This window comes from Phascolarctos cinereus, unplaced genomic scaffold (assembly GCF_003287225.1).
Source record: "Phascolarctos cinereus isolate Bilbo 61053 unplaced genomic scaffold, phaCin_HiC Scaffold_2;HRSCAF=192, whole genome shotgun sequence".
NCBI lineage: Eukaryota > Metazoa > Chordata > Mammalia > Diprotodontia > Phascolarctidae > Phascolarctos > Phascolarctos cinereus.
The window spans coordinates 384163995-384182941 of record NW_027555625.1 but is presented as its reverse complement, the minus strand read 5'-3'; the positions used below and the strand labels follow the sequence as shown (position 1 = coordinate 384182941).

Genomic DNA, 18947 nt, shown 5'->3' with positions numbered 1-18947 from the left:
AAGGGGACCAATCACCAGTCATCCTGACCTATGTCTTGCCACTGGACTCTGATAATTTTGGAGGAGAGAGTGGGGCTGATGACTTTGCACAGCTCTGCCTCACTTAAATCCTATTCGGCTCCAAGCCAAGACATCATTCTCCTGATGTCATTGGCCCTGTTCGAAAACAAAAGACAAACAAAATCAAACACACACACACACACACACACACACACACACACACACACACACACACACACTCCCCCCAGTTCAAGAAGTTCCAATGGTGGGGCAGCTAGGTGGCGCAGTGGATAGAGCACTGGGCCAGGAGTCAGGCGCACCTGAGTTCAATTCTGGCCTCAGACTAGATACTTGACACTTACTAGCTGTGTGACCCTGGGCAAGTCACTTAACCCCAATTGCCTCACCAAAAAAAAAATAAGAAATTCCAATGGTTCCTTATTACCTCTGAGATCAAACATAAAATCTATTTGGTATTTAAAGCGCTTCCTTTTTGCTCCTTCCAATTTTTCTAGTCTTCTTTCAATTTACTCCTTTCATGTATTCTCCAGCCCAGCAACAAATACCTTCTGCTGGTCTTTGCACATGATACTTCACATCTAACCCCAGTACCTTTTCACTGGCTGGTTCTCCAGGCTCTCCATCTTGACTGCTACCTGTTGACTTCCTTCAAAGCTCAGCTCAAATAACTCCCTCTGTAGGAGGCTTTTTCCAGTTTGTCCCACCCCTACCCTCACCCTCACCCCTACTAGTGCCCTCCCTCTGAGATTACTTTTCACCTACTCTGTATAGATTTTGAAAGTACATAATTGTTTGAATGCTGTCTCCCTCATTAGAATGTGAGTTCCTTGAGGGCAGAGAACAGTGCTTAACACAGTGTCTGCTTAGCACATAGCAATTGCTGAAGAAATGTTTATTGAGTAGCAACCCCTTGGTACTACTGATATTGCCCCCATTTTACAGATGCAGAAACTCAAAGGCTCAAAGAATGGAAGTGACTTGCCCTTGTTCTCCACCCCCTGACCGATCACCCCTAGTCAGTGTAGTAAACTTGTAAGTGGCCAGCATAAAGGGGTAATAACAGGAAAGAATATTGCAAAGGGGAACCTGGAAGTCACATACAAGCTATCCCAACCATCAAAGGAAATAATTCACAAATTTGTATCATATATTAACCAAAATTCACATTCTGGTAATATGTGTTGAATCAGGAAAACCCTAGGCACTCCTTGTCAAACAGTATGTAAGTTCTTTTTTTTCTTTTTTTTCTTTTTGGTGAGGCAATCTGGGTTAAGTGACTTGCCCAGGGTCACATAGCTAGTGGCAAGTGTCTGAAGCTGGATTTGAACTCAGGTCCTCCCGACTCCAAGGCTGTAGCTCTATCCACTGCGCCACCTAGCTGCCACACAGTATGTACGTTCTAGAAAAAATCCTATTATATGTAAATTCTAGAAAAAATGCAGATGTCCACAGCTCCAGACCAGCAGAACATTAGAAGGTGCTGATAACTTTGAGATGATATGGACATGTTAACGTTAAAGTTTTAGCAATAACTTGGAGATGATTTGGATATGTTAATGAACTAACCCCAAGGTGGCATAGATAGGAGTTGGTTTGCTTCGATAAAAAATCCTACAAAAATGAGACCTCAGATTCTTTCCTGCCCCACCCCCAGCAGTCTTCCTTCTCCATAGGGTCCTTGCTAACAAGTGTTCCCAACTCCCAAATTCATGGCTACCTGAGTGATATTCTTTGCCTCTCTCCCCTCCCCATCCTTTTCTCCACTGCCTCCTTCACTGTCCCCACAGCACGGTGTGCCTACTTTTTGCTGCGTGTTTCTGTGTATTATTTAAGTAGGATAGCTACTGCATTTCCCTCTGCCAATTGTAGTCTTTCCTAGTGAGTGACCAAAGAATCAAGTGTGCCGACCCCCATTTCATAATTTCATAAATTATCAATTCATGCCCATACTTAATGGATGTCAGGGGTGGATGTGATTCAAAACCAGGTGTTTCTTAATTCCAATCCAGTATTCTTTCCATTATACCATGCTGCCATTTTTTGGATCGCATTTTCTTCCTCCATAAAAATTAATATTTGGAGATGCAGTGTGACATAATGAATAGGGCACTGGACTTGAAGACAGAAAGACATACATTCAAATTCTGCTTCTAGAACATACTGACTGTGTCACCCTGAGGAAGGCACTGAATTTGCCAATGTCCCAGGCAACTCTCCAAAATATGTTTTAAAAAAAATTGTTTTTCAATTACCATTTATTTTTCCCCTCCCGCACTCTCCTCTGATTACCAAAAACAAACAAACAAACAAAAAGCCAAACCCTTGTAACAAATATGCATTTGTAAGGCTGTAAGTGTCAAAGAAGGTGCCAGGCAGAGGATTGTCCCCTCATTAAAGAGTCCCATACATTTATAAAATTATAGGTCTGGTAAAAGTTAATCAGTATTACATAATTAAAGGTGTGATTGTTCCCTAATGATTGGTCTTGGGCCAGCATCCTCCGGTCCGGTTAACTCCACAGTCCTCCTACTTACAAGGATAGGGACCATGCTAACCATATTGTCCAACTAGGTCCCATCCCCCCCCAACTACCCCAATGGACTCATGATCTGGTTTTCCTTATAGACCCAGATCCTCATCTCTTCCATGATGAGCAGCAGCAACTGGACATGGTCCATGCTCTCCAGAAGCATCAAAAAGAGTCAGAGAAGCTGAGCCCAGAGCATCAGACCAGGGAAGTGGAAATCCAGGTGGGTTCCCTGGCCCAGGTTCCCGCAGTTTCCTTTACCCTATAGATTTTCTCAGGATATAACCTACCTTCCTGCCTGGAAGGAGGTAGCATTTGAAAGAATATAGGAGGGAAATAACCAACGAGCCATTCCATAATGAAGAGACCCAGGTCAGTAAGCTTGGAGTTCCTTTCCTTGATGTTTTTAAAGCTCTTATTCCTAAGGGCAAAAAGGAATTTTCCACATAGTTTGCCCCATCTGAATCAGCACTAAACTCACAGTCAGGAGACCCGTTTTCCCATCTCTGTCATTGACTCTTGGTGTGATCTTGGGTAAATCACTTCACTTCTCTGGGATTTGGTTTCCTCCTTTGTAAAATGAGTGAGTCAGACTAGGTGATCTTTAAGGTCCTTGCCAGTCCTGATGTCGATGAAACTTGCGCTTGGAATTATAATGGTAGGGAATTAATTGACTCCAACCCACTGTCCCCTGGGCCTGCCTTATTTCCAGGTGGTGGATGAACAGGAATTAGAGCTTCGTGAAAAACTTGCTGAGCAGCTCAAAGTATTGCAAAGGGAGCACGAAGAGACCTTACAAGGTAAGGGTGGGAGCAGCTCCTCTAAAACTCTGGGGGGGGGCCTCTGCCTTCCCAGGGGAGTAACAGACCTAGCTCACCTGGTACCTGGGATGCTTTTCCCAAAAGGGATCATGTCCTTGCCCAAACCTTCACATGTGGGATCACCCTTTGGATCAAGGGTCCGCTGAAAGTGCAGGAGCTATTAGACAGCGTATATCCGCCATCATGGCAGAGCCTTTCTAATCACTCTCTAAATTTAGATTTGTAAGTTTAGTACAAGGTTGAGTTAGAGCTCTGGGCCAAGTCAGAAGAACTGGGGTCTAGTTCTGATCTTCCTATTTAGCATGCTATGTGAACCTGGGCTAGTTATTTACCCTTTCTGGACCTCTCTATTAACAAAGCCTACATTCCTGTACCTCACAGTGATATTGTGAGAAAGAAGCTTTGTTCTCAGAGGGCTTGTTAATAGAGGTAAGAATAGCTGACATTTAGGTAGGGCTTACTATGTGCCAAGCACTGTGTTAAGCACTTTACAATTATTATTCTCATTTGATCCTCACAACAACCCTGAGAGATAGGTGCTATTATTATCCCCATTTTATAGATGAAAAAACTGAGGCAAACTGAGGTTATGTAACTTGCTTAGGGTCACACAACCAGTATGTGTCTGAGGCTGAATTTGACTGACTTCAGGCCTGGTACTCTATCCACTGCACCTCTAGCTACCCCTCCGATGGAATATTAATTACTAGCAGCTTAAGGTTGTATCTCAGTGGCAATTAGATGCTGTCTGTGGTCCTGAATCAGCCAGTGCAAAGGGAATATCTTTTCGTAGTTAGAGATTCTGGTATCATATGAAAGTGGTATGACAATGAACAGCCAATTAAACCCTTACTGGCCATCTTGGCTCTGGCCACTGTTTCAGTGCTCTTTGGGTAGTAACACTTTTAAAGATGAAAATTTTCTTACAGAGTCTATTTTGTTTGGTTATCTGGTCCCTTTCTTCATGTGTGTGCACACATGCATGCATAGATTTCCTGCAGGAATCTTAATTTCTCCCATATTCCCAGGAGAGCAGACTTCCTTTGCTAGAGGTCTGTTTGTCTTCATGTCTGTGCGTGGTCCTAAGAAAGTCTGGAAGTGGCTCCTGACCTGGTCTCCTCACCTCAGCACTGAATTGGCCAAAGCAATGACTGGGGAAGAGAAGGAGGCAGAGATATTGTGACTGGTATAGCCCCTTCTTGGGTTGAGTAAAGGCCTCACTCCTAGACTCATAGAGCCTGTTGATTGGGAATGGGAGGAAATGTTTCTGGGGCCACCACTGTGGGTGGGGTTGGGGATAAACTCTAAATTTGTTGTGTGGAGATAGGAATGCCCTGACATACCTGAGGAAACATGGTACATCTTGCTTAGAAGCAGGTAATAGGAAGTGCCCCACCAAGGTGCCTCACGCTGGGGAACCACACCTTAGAACACCCTTTCCTTCCTCCAGTCTTGGAATGTCTCCCCATGCTTCCTGTGCTGTTTCTACTGAGAGGCACAGAATCATAGAATGTCATTATAATTGGGGGAGTTAAGACTTAGAATATAAGGGACCTTAGAGATCAACTAAACCAATTTCCTTTAAATTCATCTAAGAAGAATTTGAGTCCCACAGAACTTGAGTCTCTTCCCACAACTGGAGGCAGAGATGGTTTTGGAACCCAGGCATCTTGACTTCTAATCCCATACTCTTTCTAAGAGAAGCATCATGGTACCGTGGAAAGAACAGCGAATGGGAGCAGCTAGGTGGCGCAGTGGATAGAACTCCGACCTTGGAGTCAGAAGGACCTGAGTTCAAATGTGGGCTCAGATCAAACACTTGATACTTACTTGCTGTGTGACCCTGGGCAAGTCACTTAACCCCAATTGCCTTAAAAAAAAATGTGATGAATAGGAAAGAACAGTGAATGTAGAGACAGATTACCTGGGTTCAAATCTTATCTCCAACACTGTCTGTGAGACCTTGGAAAAGTCATTTAACCTCACTTGGCTTTATTTTCCTCACCTACAACATGAGGGAGTAGAACTATATATGGCCTCTGAGAATCCTTATGGCTCTAGTTTTATGAGCCCGTTAAAGAGTCTCTATTAAAGATATGTCTGAATGGGAAGGGTGTTTCTAAAACCTAGCCTTTTCCATACAATACAAATACAATACAAATGTCACTTTGTTAATGCCCTCCTCCGTTTAAGGGAACAAGGGGAGAAACATCTTCATACTAGGCTCCCGAATTCAGAATTCTATCCTTTAACTCCAAAGGAAACTAACCAGGAAGCTCAGAGCTGGGCTGAGGAATTCTTGAGCCTAAAGTTCAGGCTATATGCCTCAGTCCTTACTTGTCAGACCTGACCATTACTTCATACTACCCAGCAGCTCCCACTCTTCTAGAAGGCTCAACCTGTGATTGAGTCAGAAGCAGCTTCGTGGTGCTAGACCAGAAGTCAGAAAGACCTGAGTTCAGATCTGGCCTCATTTAGTTCTTTATGTGATCCTGGCATATCACTTAACCCCTATCTGCAGCAGTTTCTTCATCTGTAAAATGGGGATGTAATAACAGTACCTCCTTTTCAGGGCTGTCATGAGGATCAAATGAGGTATTTGTAAAGCTCTTTGTAAGCCTTAAAATACTACCTAAATGCTATTATTATTATACTTATTATTTATTACTATTATTTATTATTATTTATTAATAGTACTGCTACTATTACTACTACTACGACAATAATAATAATAATAATTACTTTCTCTTTGTTACCCTGAAATCAACAAAAGAGCTAGCTAGAGTATAGGGTTTTAATGGTGCCATCCATTAGCTAATGTGATCCTTATAACTGTCCTGTGAGGTAGGCAGGAGTTGATATATTCATTTTACAGATGATGAAACATTTTCAGGGAGGTGAAGGTACTTCCAAGTTCACGCAGCAAATTGGTAGTGAACAGTGACTAGAGCTGAGGTCTCTTGCTTCTTAGAATTATTTTTACTGTAGTGGGCTAAAATGCTAACTATGCCAGGACATTCTTGTTTCCCAGTTATTTCTTGGTTGTCTGACTGAGTCTTAGATTCTTCAGGCCTCTGGTAACAGCGGACACTTTCTTGGCTGGGGGCAAGTCTTCTGGGTAGCTGAGCTAACCATGGTGCCCTTTCCCTGCAGCACTCCAGGCCTCTCATGAAAAGGAAAAAATGGTCCTCATGGATTCCTTCCAGGTGGACAAGGCAGCCCTGCAGGTGAGCAGAGTGGTAGGAGGCAGGAGGTGTGCACCAGCAACAGACCTTGTATGGGGAAGAGCGCTGGCCAGGCAGCAGCTGTGTGGGGCAGACTTTTTCTGCTGGGTTTGTTAATCTCCAGATTTGTCTCAAACTGGTATTGCTTCACAGTCCCCCAGGAGTCAACCTAGCTTGTCTTTTGTGTCCCATATCTCCCGTTCTCTAAGTGGCATAATCCCTTTTTAGGGAGGAAAGAGTCTGACACGTTCATGCTAAAGTGCTGAAGACTATTTTAATGGCTTAGTGTATCCTCATCTCAGGGGGCTCTGCATTTTAAATTAAGAGTCTAAAAAAGATATTACTTAATCTCAAGGAATAAAATTCTACTCGTCAGGCTTTAGGCATGTGACAGACTGGAAAGAGAGCTATTAGCTTTTTAAAAAAATTTTATTTAAAATTTTTAATATTTTTAATTTTTTTAAAAAAAAGTCAGTGATTCCAGTAATGGGGGCTTCCTTCACCATTACAGATCACCATCCCTCTACATTTTAATACAGGTCCAACCGGTCACTCAAGCAGGGTCAGTGGTTCCCTAATTGCCTCAGGGATAAAATATCAACACCTCTCTTTAGTATTTAAAACCTTTCACAATCAGGCTCTGATCCCAGACTGATTTCCCATTACCACCCACCTGCCATGCACTAAAAATTCCAGCCAGTTTGATCTACTCTTCCCTGCTGTTCCCTATGGGTGACATTCCATTTCCTGCCTCTGTGGCCTTTGCACAGGCTTACTCCTAGACCTTGTATGCCTCTCCCAGGGCTAGGCTTGGAGTCAGCAAGGGCTGAATTTAAACCTAGACTCAGCTATTTGTCTTTGAGCAAGTCACTTAAACGCTTTATTTCAGTTTCCTCAACTATAAAATGAGGACGATAACAGCCTTTCCCTCACCGGGTTGTTGTGAGGATTGAATGGAATAATAATTGTCAAGCACTTAGCACAATGCCTGGCACATACTAGGTACTAGATACATGTTTATTCCCTTCCTTCTCTTTCCCTCTCCCTTGTCATCTCTGCTCCTTGGAGTCCCTAGTTTCCTTCAAGATTCAATTTAGGTGCTATCTCTTACATGAGGCTTTTCCTGACTCCTCCTCCCCTCTAACTCTTTGTGTGCATTTTGTTTAAATTTTGGACTGTGTAGGTTTCCACATCAGCCGTGTAGATGTAAGCTCCCTGAGGGAAGGAACTGTTTCATTCCTGCCATTGTTTGCCCAAGTACCTAGCATAGTGTTCTGTGCCTAGCAGACCCTTAATCAACACTTGCTCAATTAAATGGAATTGAATTTATGAGCTGTCATGACCAAAATATTAGACACTCTTGGACTCTTGGTGAGGATGTTCTCTGAATTTAGCTAGACTATGCCTATAAAAATAAACACCAAGTCTATCACCAGGCCCATTCTCAAAGCTTGGCTTGTGTCAAGTCATTGGGACCTTTCGGAGTTTGTGCTACACTGGTCTAGCTTTCTTAGAACCCAGAGTTCTGGGCCATGATGAAGCATCAGAATAGGACATTAACGGTTTGATAGCTTAGATCCAGAATAGGCACCAATGCCACCAGTGGACGTCTCTGACCCTCAAACTTTACCCTGTGGGATTCTTGTCCATATCCTTCCATGAATTCTCTGTATAGAGAGATAACCATTTTACTTTTACTGGTTCTGTTATTGATACCATGGTCTACATGTTGACAGTCCTCATGTTGCCCTTCATTCTCGAAAAAGGATCGACCTGCTTCCTTTTCTAAGCAGTTAAGTCCTTGATAACGTCTCTTGTTTTGTTTTGTTGTTTTTTTTGGCTAGGCAATGGGGGTTAAGTGACTTGCCCAAGGTCACATAGCTAGTAAGTGTTATGTGTCTGAGGCCGGATTTGAACTCAGGTCCTCTTGATTCCAGAGCCAGTACTCTGTCCACTGTGCCACCTAGCTGCCCCAATAATGTCTCTTGCTCCATTTTTCCATGCTGGTTGAAATGCTTCTCTTCACCCAGTTCACATGTCACCCACTTTGTCACTTCAAAGTATCTCTGATCTCATCAAAGTGGGCGCTTCCTCCATTGACACAGGTCATGACGTATCCATGCTTTTTTACCCTGTGTGATTTCTTTTTTTTTTTTAAGGCAATTGAGGTTAAGTGACTTGCCCAGGGTCACACAGCTAGTAAGTAGCAAGTGTTTGGTCTGAGGTCAGATTTGAACTCAGGTCCTCCTGACTTTAGGGCTGGTGCTCCATCCATTGTGCCACCTAGCTGCCCCGTGTGATTCTTTTCCATGCCTTCCCATAGACTCTCTTGAGAAGATCCACTGAAATGCTAGGAGCCTTCTGCTAGGTCTTTTTCTATTTTTTGTACACTAGTACACAACACTTTGGCTGTATAGCCTTCATGTACTTCTTGCCATGTGATTGACAGGCCCGTGTCCTTTTCTGATTGTACAATACCTTGATATTCCTTATTCCATTTCTTGTGCTGAGGTCATCATTGAAAATATGCCACATCCTGCTAATACCCATGATGCATCTCTTGGATTCTCGAGACTGTGATGTTCCAAGCTTTGTAACCATAAACTTTCGGGAGAACATCCGTGTTACATAGATGGGCTTTTGCTCTAAGAAACAGCTTCAAGTCATTACATTCACTATGTACATTCTCAAATGTAGTTTAGTTGTTCTCTTCCTCCTATTTTATTTTGGGCCCTGCTTACTGTCCATCTACAGAACCTGTGCTAATAGACTTGCCATCCAATCGCATATCATAGATTGGACAAAAGGTATTTTCCATCCATTTAGTTTTTTGTATAGTATTTGTTCTGATAATCTGAGTGTTTCTCATTGAAGAGGTCCTGTAATGTTCTTCAGTGCAAGAACATCTGGAAACAAATTTCTGGAAGACTTTGCCACCTATAGAACATCCTTCGCCATGTCCAGGGAATTTCTTTTTCCACATAGACCATGTATAAGACAATCACTATCAGAGTCGTAGAAGATTAGTAATCTATAGTAATGTAAATTACTTTTGGCAAGCACAGGCCTCTCTGCTTAAGAGTTTTATTTGATCATTAGAGTCTCCTAGACAGAACTATTTCAATGGTTGCATTTATTAAGGAATCTTGTATAATTTTCACATATGCACAGGAGATTCCTTGTTAGAGGCAACATGTACTGATGGTAGAAAAAGGTATTTGGCATCAGAGGTCCTGGATCGAAATCCCAGCTGTGCTAATTACTCCATATGTGGCCTTGGATAACTTTTTTTTTTAACATCTCTGGACCTCAGCTTCTTCAACTATAAAATGTGAGGAAATGTTGAACTGGATGGCCTTTGAAGAATAATCTCTACTGAGTCAATAATCCTCTGAGTCAAATTTTTTTTTTTGTAATCAACAAACAATAAACGTGGCCAATCTTGTATTTTCTGTATCCTTCAGTCACTTGTGTGACTATAAAGACATTAGCATTTACATACATTTAGGAAATAATCTCTAAGCACCTGACTGTGTTTTTCTCATTTTTCATCAAGGACTCTCAGATACATATGTAAACTCTTATGTACCAGGAGTTTGTAAAGATGAGAAAGTATACATATAGATCACAATATGCTACCGGTTTACGGTTGCCTTTTGTGGAGTAACAATATCATCTATAATTTTTCCCAATAATTTGATATCTTCCAGGCTTTGAGATACATTATAAAGTAATCCCCCAGTGCTGTCACTTCTAGCATGGATTTTTTTTTATTGTATTATTGCTGATACCCAGTCACTCTTCTTCATTTCAACTTCTTAGATACCATTTTATTCTCTTTGTGGGGCATAATGAGAAGTGTTGGGGTCCAAATGTAGTTGTTCCTCTGTAGCTGATGGAAAAGGATTCTTATAGAAATATCAGTTTTGTTCCACTTTTTCTGTCTATTTGTTGTCTTCTTGACAATTTTATCTGGATGCTCTTGGGGTGATTTGGAGCTGACTTTCACGCCAAGCTTCTTTCTTCTTTTCCTCCTCTTCCTCTTTCTCTCTTTCATGAGTTGATACTGCTCCCAATCCTTGACCATATTTCTCTCTACTGATTTACAGACAAGTTTGTATTTCAAACTGGTGTTACATTTTGCGTTTACCTTCCCCCCTCTCTGCTTGATATTTCCATAGCAAGGTGCTTTCAGAGCTCTCTTGGCCTCATCATTGTGGTGACTAAGGTTCAATGAAAATGTTGGTAATTGAGATTAATATTTTTTGGCATCAAGAGATCATGAATAGGTTAGGTCAAAGTTGCAATATTTCACAATGTTTTATTTCTTCACTGTATTTTTAGTTTGCTGTTGACTTTTCTAATATGACTTCCACATGAATAACTAGTAATTTCCTATTAAGGTATAGTTTCATGTCTTCTGTAGGTGTATGTGCTTGATGGTATCCTGTACTTTCTAACTCTCTTCTGAAAAGAAGTGTGTGTGTGTGTGTGTGTGTGTGTGTGTGATAATTAGGCATAAGTCTTCTGAATAGCCTATACGACTTTACTTAGTCTCTTTTGTTTCTCAAACCCAAACCATACTCTCCAAAATCTTTTCCTGTGCCTACCTTCCTGAATACCAACATATACATTGACTTGTGTTGAAGAGCTTGTCAAATTCTTTATAGAATTTCTCTACCTCATCATTCTCTGCAACAAGTATGGCTGAATAATTTACAATTATCTTCATGGTGGCCTTTTTTGCTGATGCTTATCATGAACGTTTCAAGAAGAGATGACCAAATGCCCCATAAAATACTTTTTTCTTTTTTCATTTGAGTGTACAATGAAATCTATTCCACCAAATCCTGTTTTGATTCTTTAAGGAGAGACTGTCAATCATCCATCCAATTTAGCTCTGACTTCTTTTTATTCTGTTTTGCTTACTATGAAAATATTCATATTATTCAGTTTTCCCGATAATATATCAGTTTTTTGGATATCATAGACTACCTACAGTTAATATTTGTAGATAATCTAAAATTTTTAATTTTTAGTACCTGTTGTCCTCTTTTCTACTATTCCATCTGGGAGAGTGTAAGGAGGTCTACATAAGACGAGGGATCATTTAAAAACTTGTCGTTGTCTCATGGGTTGCCATGGCCAAAGAATTAATTACCTGGTGGTCTTTTTGGTGTTGTTCGGTCATTTTCAGTCATGGCCAACTCTTTGTGACTCCATTTGGGGTTTTCTTGGCAAAAATCCTGGAGAGTGGTTTGCCATTTCCTTCTGTGGCTCATTTTACCAAGGAGGAAACTGAGGCAAACAAGGTTAAGTGACCCACCCAAGGTCACATAACTTAGTAAATGTCTGAGGCCAGATTTGAGCTCATGAGTCTTCCTGACTCCAGGCCCAGCATTCTATCCACTGCACCATACTTAAAGTCATTTTAGTATAACATAACCTACTGGAGCTTGGGATTAGTATAACATTCAATAAATCAGGGCCACCTCCCTGCCATGATGAGGCATTAGGATATGCCTTTATGGAACTATCCCAAAATAGTATAGCCAATAGTGATATCATTCTTTTAATATTTCTTCTATTAATTTTTCTAGACCTTTCCTTCATCTTTAATCTTATATCATATTGACATGTATATGTGTCATTCCCTTGATTAAATTATAAACTTCTCTAGAGCAAGGTATATGGGTTGTTGGGGGGTTTTTCATCTTTGTTTCCTCAGTGCCATGCACAGACCCTCTTATAGAATAGGCACGTATGAAATGCTTGTTAAAACATTTGACTTCTTTTCTTCTACCATTCATCTCTAATGCTTCGTTTGTAATGTTGATTCTTACAAGATAGGAGTGTCCTATAATTTGTATTCTTGTAGTACTGCCAGAAGAATGCTGGTATTTGAAAGGCTGTAGGGAGCAACTTGTATCATAATTGGGAAAAAAATGGTAGGTAGGTTACAATTAGCACAGATGGCTTATGTGATCACATGGTTGAGATCACAAATTTATCAAAATTTTAACAATAATGACAATAATAATTGAATTAAAGTTTCATGAATTTTCTTTACAATATCCATGTGAGGTAAGCTTTGTAAGCATTATTCCAATTAGAGAGATAAGAAGAATAAAAATGAAAAAATAGAGCACGTTAAGACAGGTCCAACATGACCCATTTAAATAAACTCTTTTCTTTTTCTTTTTTTTTTTTTTTGGTTAGGCAGTGGGGTTAAGTGACTTGCCCAGGGTCACACAGCTAGTGTTATGTGTCTGAGACTAGATTTGACCTCAGGTCCTCCTGAATCCAGGGCCAGTGCTCTAACCACTGAGCCACCTAGCTGCCCCTTAAATAAACTCTTGATGCTCACCAAAATGTGAAATGGCCTGTTTCATTAGTTGTTTTAACTCTCACCGTTTCTTCCAGAAGTTCCTGAACCATTGTAAAGCAATGAGGCCAAAAGAGCCACACTTGGCAAATACTGATTTCTTTGTCAAGTGAAGAGAGCTAATAGCAAAGGATAGTATTGGTTTCAAATACTGTTCTTTTTACTCATTTGTGAAACAGATTGGAAGAGGCTCAGGGAAGATTATCAAAACAATTATCCAATAAAACAGCAAAAAATGGTGGGAAGAAAATGAGTTTGTAGAAAACTTGTTAACCTGAGGGCATTACAGGATGAAATTTGAAGGACAGCAAATAGAGCATAAATGGTACAGATCTGTCAAGGTTTCTACTGCAAACTATCTATTCCATAAAAGGTAGGGAAGCCTTAATAACTACATGATGTCTAGCATGAAGCAGTAGAAATGACTTTAAAGAAAATAAAGTTAGGAAGAATGCTTGGAACAGACTAAGTAAACATAGATAAGGTCTAGCATGACATTTTCTAGGTCACTGAGGGATGGATTTACATGACACAACAAAGAGGAAGATATGCTTCATGTTTAGGACATGGAAGCTTTAGATGGCCACCACGCGAGTTAAAATTCTGTTGTGTTTCCATATTGTGCTCCTTCACTTTGATGTGGTCAGTGTATAAATTATCATCTTGGTTTTGTTCACTTTGTTTTAGATCACAGCATGCAGATCTGCCCTAGTTTCTCTGCATTTTTTGTCTTCATGATTTTCTACGGCATAATAATATTTCATTGCATTCAAATGCTATAATTTCATTGGCCATTCCCCAGCTGATGGCCACCTACTTAGTTTCCAATTCTTTGCTACCACAAGTGCTGATGTGTATATGTGTATGTGTGTGTGTGTAAATATATATGTATATATACATATAAATATACATACTATATATAAAACATATATATGCATACACACATATATTTAAGTTCAGCTATACATATATAATTGTGTGCATGTATAAATATATGTTTCTGTGTATTTATACATCTATCCAGGCAGCTAGGTGGTAGTGCAGTGGATAGAGCACCAGGCCTGGAAGTTGGGAAGACCTGAATTCAAATGTGGCTTCAGACACTTACTAGCTTTGTGACCCCGGGCAATTCACTATAGTTTGCTCATGTGCAAAATGAGCTGGAGAAGGAGATGACAAACCGCTCTAGTACCTTTGCCAAGAAAACCTCAGGTGGGGTCATAAAGAGTCAGACACAATTGAAACGAATGAACAAAAGGCATCTATCTTCTATGTCTTTGTATCAAGGCTATTCTTAATGACAATATGAAGAGGGAACAGGCAGCCGTTTGCACATCTTTATACTCATACAATTGGTAGAAAGGTGCAGAAAATACAAAATTCCACTGTTACAGTTCTTTGACTACAGAAAAGCATTTGATGTGGTAGTACAAAGTACCACTGTCCTCCAAAAAGTATATGCCAAGATCATAAGAGATTCTTCAGAATGCTCAACAAGAGAAATAACTTTGCTCTATGACACTGATGGTCATTTCCGAAGAGAGGCCTGAAACAGTGATATGCACGCTTACCTAAGTTGGTTGCCACTGTCACATAGAATGTGACCTAGTCTAAATGGAAGAAAGATTCCCTATAGAGGATGAGTTCCTCTGTTTATGGATAGCATTGAACTGATTGAAACAAGCCCCAGAATATTATACAGCCTACTAAATAAAAATCTATCCCACCACTCAAAGGAATTTGACTTAATGATATATAAAGGAAAAGTCAAGAGAGTGAAGACTGCATATTGTCTCTAGAACATGTTATGTTGTTGGAGGGACAGTCCATAGAGGTGGTCCATAAGTTCATATGTCTTGAACAGATGCTACAGATGACAATAAACTGAAGAGAAGGAGAACCAGCTGGATTGCATTTGGGAGATTTCTTAGCGCTCTCAGTGACCCCTTGTCAGACAGACAAATTTCTACCTGAAATAGAAACTCATCTTTTTAACAGTAACATTCCTCCGGTGATGTTATGTGCTGTAAATCATAGAATACCACAATCACTGGAAATCAGAATAGTGGGTCACCAGAGGAAAATGGAAAGACAAATAATGAGGGGGCAAATACACAGTAGCATATTAACCAACATTGAATTGCATGCAAAAAAATGGACATGAGAAATCATGGAAGATATAGCACCAGAAATGGAGGAGATGGGCTAGGAATATGGTAATTTTGGACAGGTAGTCCATGTGTGACATTAATACTTAATGTCAGGAGACTTAGAGGAAGCCTCCTAATAAGCTACATGGACTCCCAATGAAGGACTTATAGAGGGCATAGTAAAGAAGATATAGATGGGCTACAATCTGCGTTACTGGAGAGTTTACCTGCATTAATGAGGTCATAGAGTTATTCACAAATGAGAAAACTGAGACTTAGAGAAATGAATTCAGAGCTCGTATTACTGACTTTTTATTTTTTGTCATAATTTAAATTTGGGAGCAATTTCCATTTTAACTGAAATTGCTGGAAAAAAAAACTTTAATTCCTTGCTAAAAACAGATACTTAAATTCTTTGGATCCAGTTTATATGGAGTAAACTGGAAATGACCAGAGAAACCTAACCCATCTATGGGTTACAAAATAATGCAGAGAGACAATAGGATGATGTATGTGGAAAATAGTAAAGATTCAACTAAAAAGTTAGTGGAAACAATAATTTTTGCAAAGTAGCAGGATATAAAATACACTCACATAAATCACCAGCAATTCTATATATCACCAATGAAACCCTGCAAGAAGAGATAGTAAGAGATATCTCATTTAAAATAATCATAGTCAGTATAAAATATCTGGGAATATACTTAACAAAACAAACCCAGGAACTACATGGATATAATTATAAAACACTTTTTATACAAATAAAGTCAGATTTAAATAACTGGAGAAATATTAATTGTTCATAGGTAGGCAGAGCCAATATAATAAAAATGACCATTTTACCTAAATTAATCTATTGTTTAACGCCATCCCAATTAAGTTACCAAAAAAAAGTTTCACTGAGCTAGAAAAATAACAACAAAATCCATAGAGGAAAAAATTAAAAATGCATAGTAGAGAACAAAAGAAAACTTAGACGGAAACATGGAAAAGCAGGATAGCTTTGAAAATGACATATAGTATTTATTACATAGTTGGGTTTTTTTTAAGTAAACAATATAAAATGGAAATTCATGGTTTTATATTGAATCTTCTTTTCATATTGTGCTATATACATTGAAGTTTATTTTTGTCTTTTTATATTTAAGTTCAAAATAAATAAATTTTTAAAGAGAAAAAGAAGAAAAAAATAATATAGATCTGTTACTCCCCAGGTATTCCACCATTATTCTTAATGGTGACTGGGGTTAAACTAAGACCTCCCAAAGTCCCCTGAAGATCATAAAAGATCTATGCCCTTAGGAAACTTCTACAATTTTGAAATTGGAAGACTGCTTGACACATCTCAATCCCAGCATGCCTTAAAGTCAAGGCATATGGGTGAGGATGCTTGATAATCATTGTTACCAGTTCACAGGTATGGACATTGAGAACAAACGTTTGTCGAATTGTTGAACAACAGATCTAGATCGAATATTATTATAAAGTGTTGTTGGGCAAAACTGAATTTTAAGAACTGATGAAACTTTTGTAGACCTAAAAATTTTTAAGAGTTTACCTGCATAACTGTTTAGAAATGTATTGTACTTCTCTCTCCCTCCTCAAATCACCTTGCATTTGCTCATCTGTGTATATTTTGCTTTTCCCCAGTAGAATATAAATGTAATGGGGAGAAGAAGGGTTTCATTTTTATCTTTTTCATCTCCAACACCTAGCATAATGCCTGGCAGATTGAGGGCATCCATTTGAAAAATGTCTGTTCGATTGGATTGAAGTGGTCAAAGTTGCAGAGTTAAGGCTGGAATTAACCCTAAATCCATTGTTCTAATCAGTACTCCTGCATTGCCTCTCCGTCAAGGAATCAACTAGGGAGAAAAAACAAACACAACTCTTAGGGAACAATGCAATACTCCATGCCACGCAGTCCAGAACTTAATTAGACTGAATGTTTGTGCTAAAGGATCTGGGGAAAGAGGAGGTCACTGAGGGCTGGAGTCATCAGGGAAGGCTTTCTGTAAGGGGCAGGAGCTGAACTGGGGTTTAAAGGATGGGTAGGGAGAAGTGGGAAGGAAATTCTAGGGAAAAGATAGATGATCAAGGAATAGAATTAAATGTATAATGTAGTTGGGAGAAAAGGTTAAAATGTAGGGTTCTTGCAGAAGAGATTAAAGAGGAAAGTCAGGACAGCAAATTCTGGGTTGAAGAGTTTGGACTTTATTCTGTAGTCTGTGGGGAACTGTGTAAAGTCTTTGAGCAGGAGAATGAAGGGGCCAGAAGTCCACTTTACAAAGCTGAATTTAGCAGCCTATGAAGGATGAACTGCAAAGGAAAAAACTGAAAGAAGGGAGAAGACACCCCTCTCCCCATCCATCCACTGACCACTGTGTAGCCTCCAATCACATTTCTTCTTGGCTTCCTTCTTTAAAACCCATTTCTTTTCCCACCCTCCAGGAGACCATAGATGGACTAACTTCTCAGATGGAGGTCTTCCAAGCCAAGATGAAAAGAGTAGAGGAATCTATCCTGAGCAGAGATTATAAGAAACATATCCAGGTAGGACCCTTTGAATACAGTGGCCTTAATCCTTGATGTATCTGGGTCTTTAGAAAATCCAAAGATGTCCAGGACAAGAGAAGTGATCATTTCTCCCACCCTTTACCCTCATCATAGCCACAGCTTAGAGCTAGAGAGTGGTGTCCAGTACTGGGTACCACATTTTAGGAGGAATGTTAACTAGCTATAGGACAACCATAACAGTGAGAGAACTTAAAAACATGTCATGCAAGGATCGGTTGAAGGAATTGAGAATGTTTAGTCTGGGAAAGGGAATACCTGGGGGAAGACATGCTAGCTTGGGAACTGGGAATACTGAGTAGAAGTGGCAGAGAGGCAGATTTTGGCTCAAGAATTATGAAATGCTTTGTAATCATAATTAGGAATAACAATTCAATCATAGTTTTATTTAACCTGCTACATATTCATAATATATACTCAAAGTTAATAATATACAAATTATATATATTTATATTTCAAAACATAAAATCCATTAATAATAATAAAAAATCTTAATCATATTCGCCCTAAAGTGGAATGGGCTGTCCTGGAGGGTATTGAATTCCTCCTTCCCTGGAGGTCTTCAAAGAGAGGAATGTGGATGGTTGAACTTCTCAGAGATGTTGTAGAAAGGACTGATTCTTGCTCAGGTAGGGATTGGACTAGATATGGCTCATTCTAACTCTTGAGAGTCTTTGATTCAGATATTCTGTGATTCAGGGATATGTAGAAGGAGGTCACAGATGTCCAAGGCAGGCCCAATATGTCACTCATTGATGGGTGAAGGAGGGACCCAACATTATTGAAGATTCCCTCAAACACCTCTGTAAGCAAGACGTGGAGGACTTAATCTCCCAATTTTATTGAGGAGGAAATCAAGGTCTAGAAAGGTTAAATTAATTTGCCCAAGAGCATAGTGACAAGTCCCAGTCCTGGCCAATGAAGGGACATGTGAATGGACTTTATCTGTGCTTCTCTGTCTAGGACTATGGGAGCCCCAGTCAATTTTGGGAGCAGGAGCTGGAGAGCTTGCACTTTGTCATCGAAATGAAGAATGAACGTATCCATGAACTGGATAGGAGACTGATCCAAATGGAAACAGTGGTAGGTCAAGGATTCTCTGTTAGGTCTTTAGTCTTCCCTTTCCTTACATAACTTACCATACCCCTATCTCCTCATCCTGTCCCTCTGCCACAGGGGCTTTTCACTCTGAAAGAGCTCACAGACTTTGAGGATTGGAAGGGATCTTCCAGATCATGTACTCCA

General features: G+C 39.9%; 1 protein-coding gene across 2 annotated transcripts in view; it reads left to right on the top strand.

The window, feature by feature from the left end:
* Nucleotides 1-18947, top strand: part of CCDC69 (coiled-coil domain containing 69) — a 35276-nt gene that overhangs the window by 12283 nt on the left and 4046 nt on the right. The window contains exons 1-6 of one of the 2 annotated variants that reach the window (XM_078150528.1): nt 281-1409; nt 2647-2771; nt 3261-3348; nt 6523-6596; nt 17580-17681; nt 18666-18785. In XM_078150528.1, coding sequence (XP_078006654.1) covers nt 2691-2771; nt 3261-3348; nt 6523-6596; nt 17580-17681; nt 18666-18785 — 465 coding nt within the window. In that variant the 5' untranslated portion in view covers nt 281-1409; nt 2647-2690. Of the gene's footprint in view, nt 1-280; nt 1410-2646; nt 2772-3260; nt 3349-6522; nt 6597-17579; nt 17682-18665; nt 18786-18947 lie in introns of those variants that run through there. The other variant, XM_020964261.2, reaches the window with a different exon arrangement.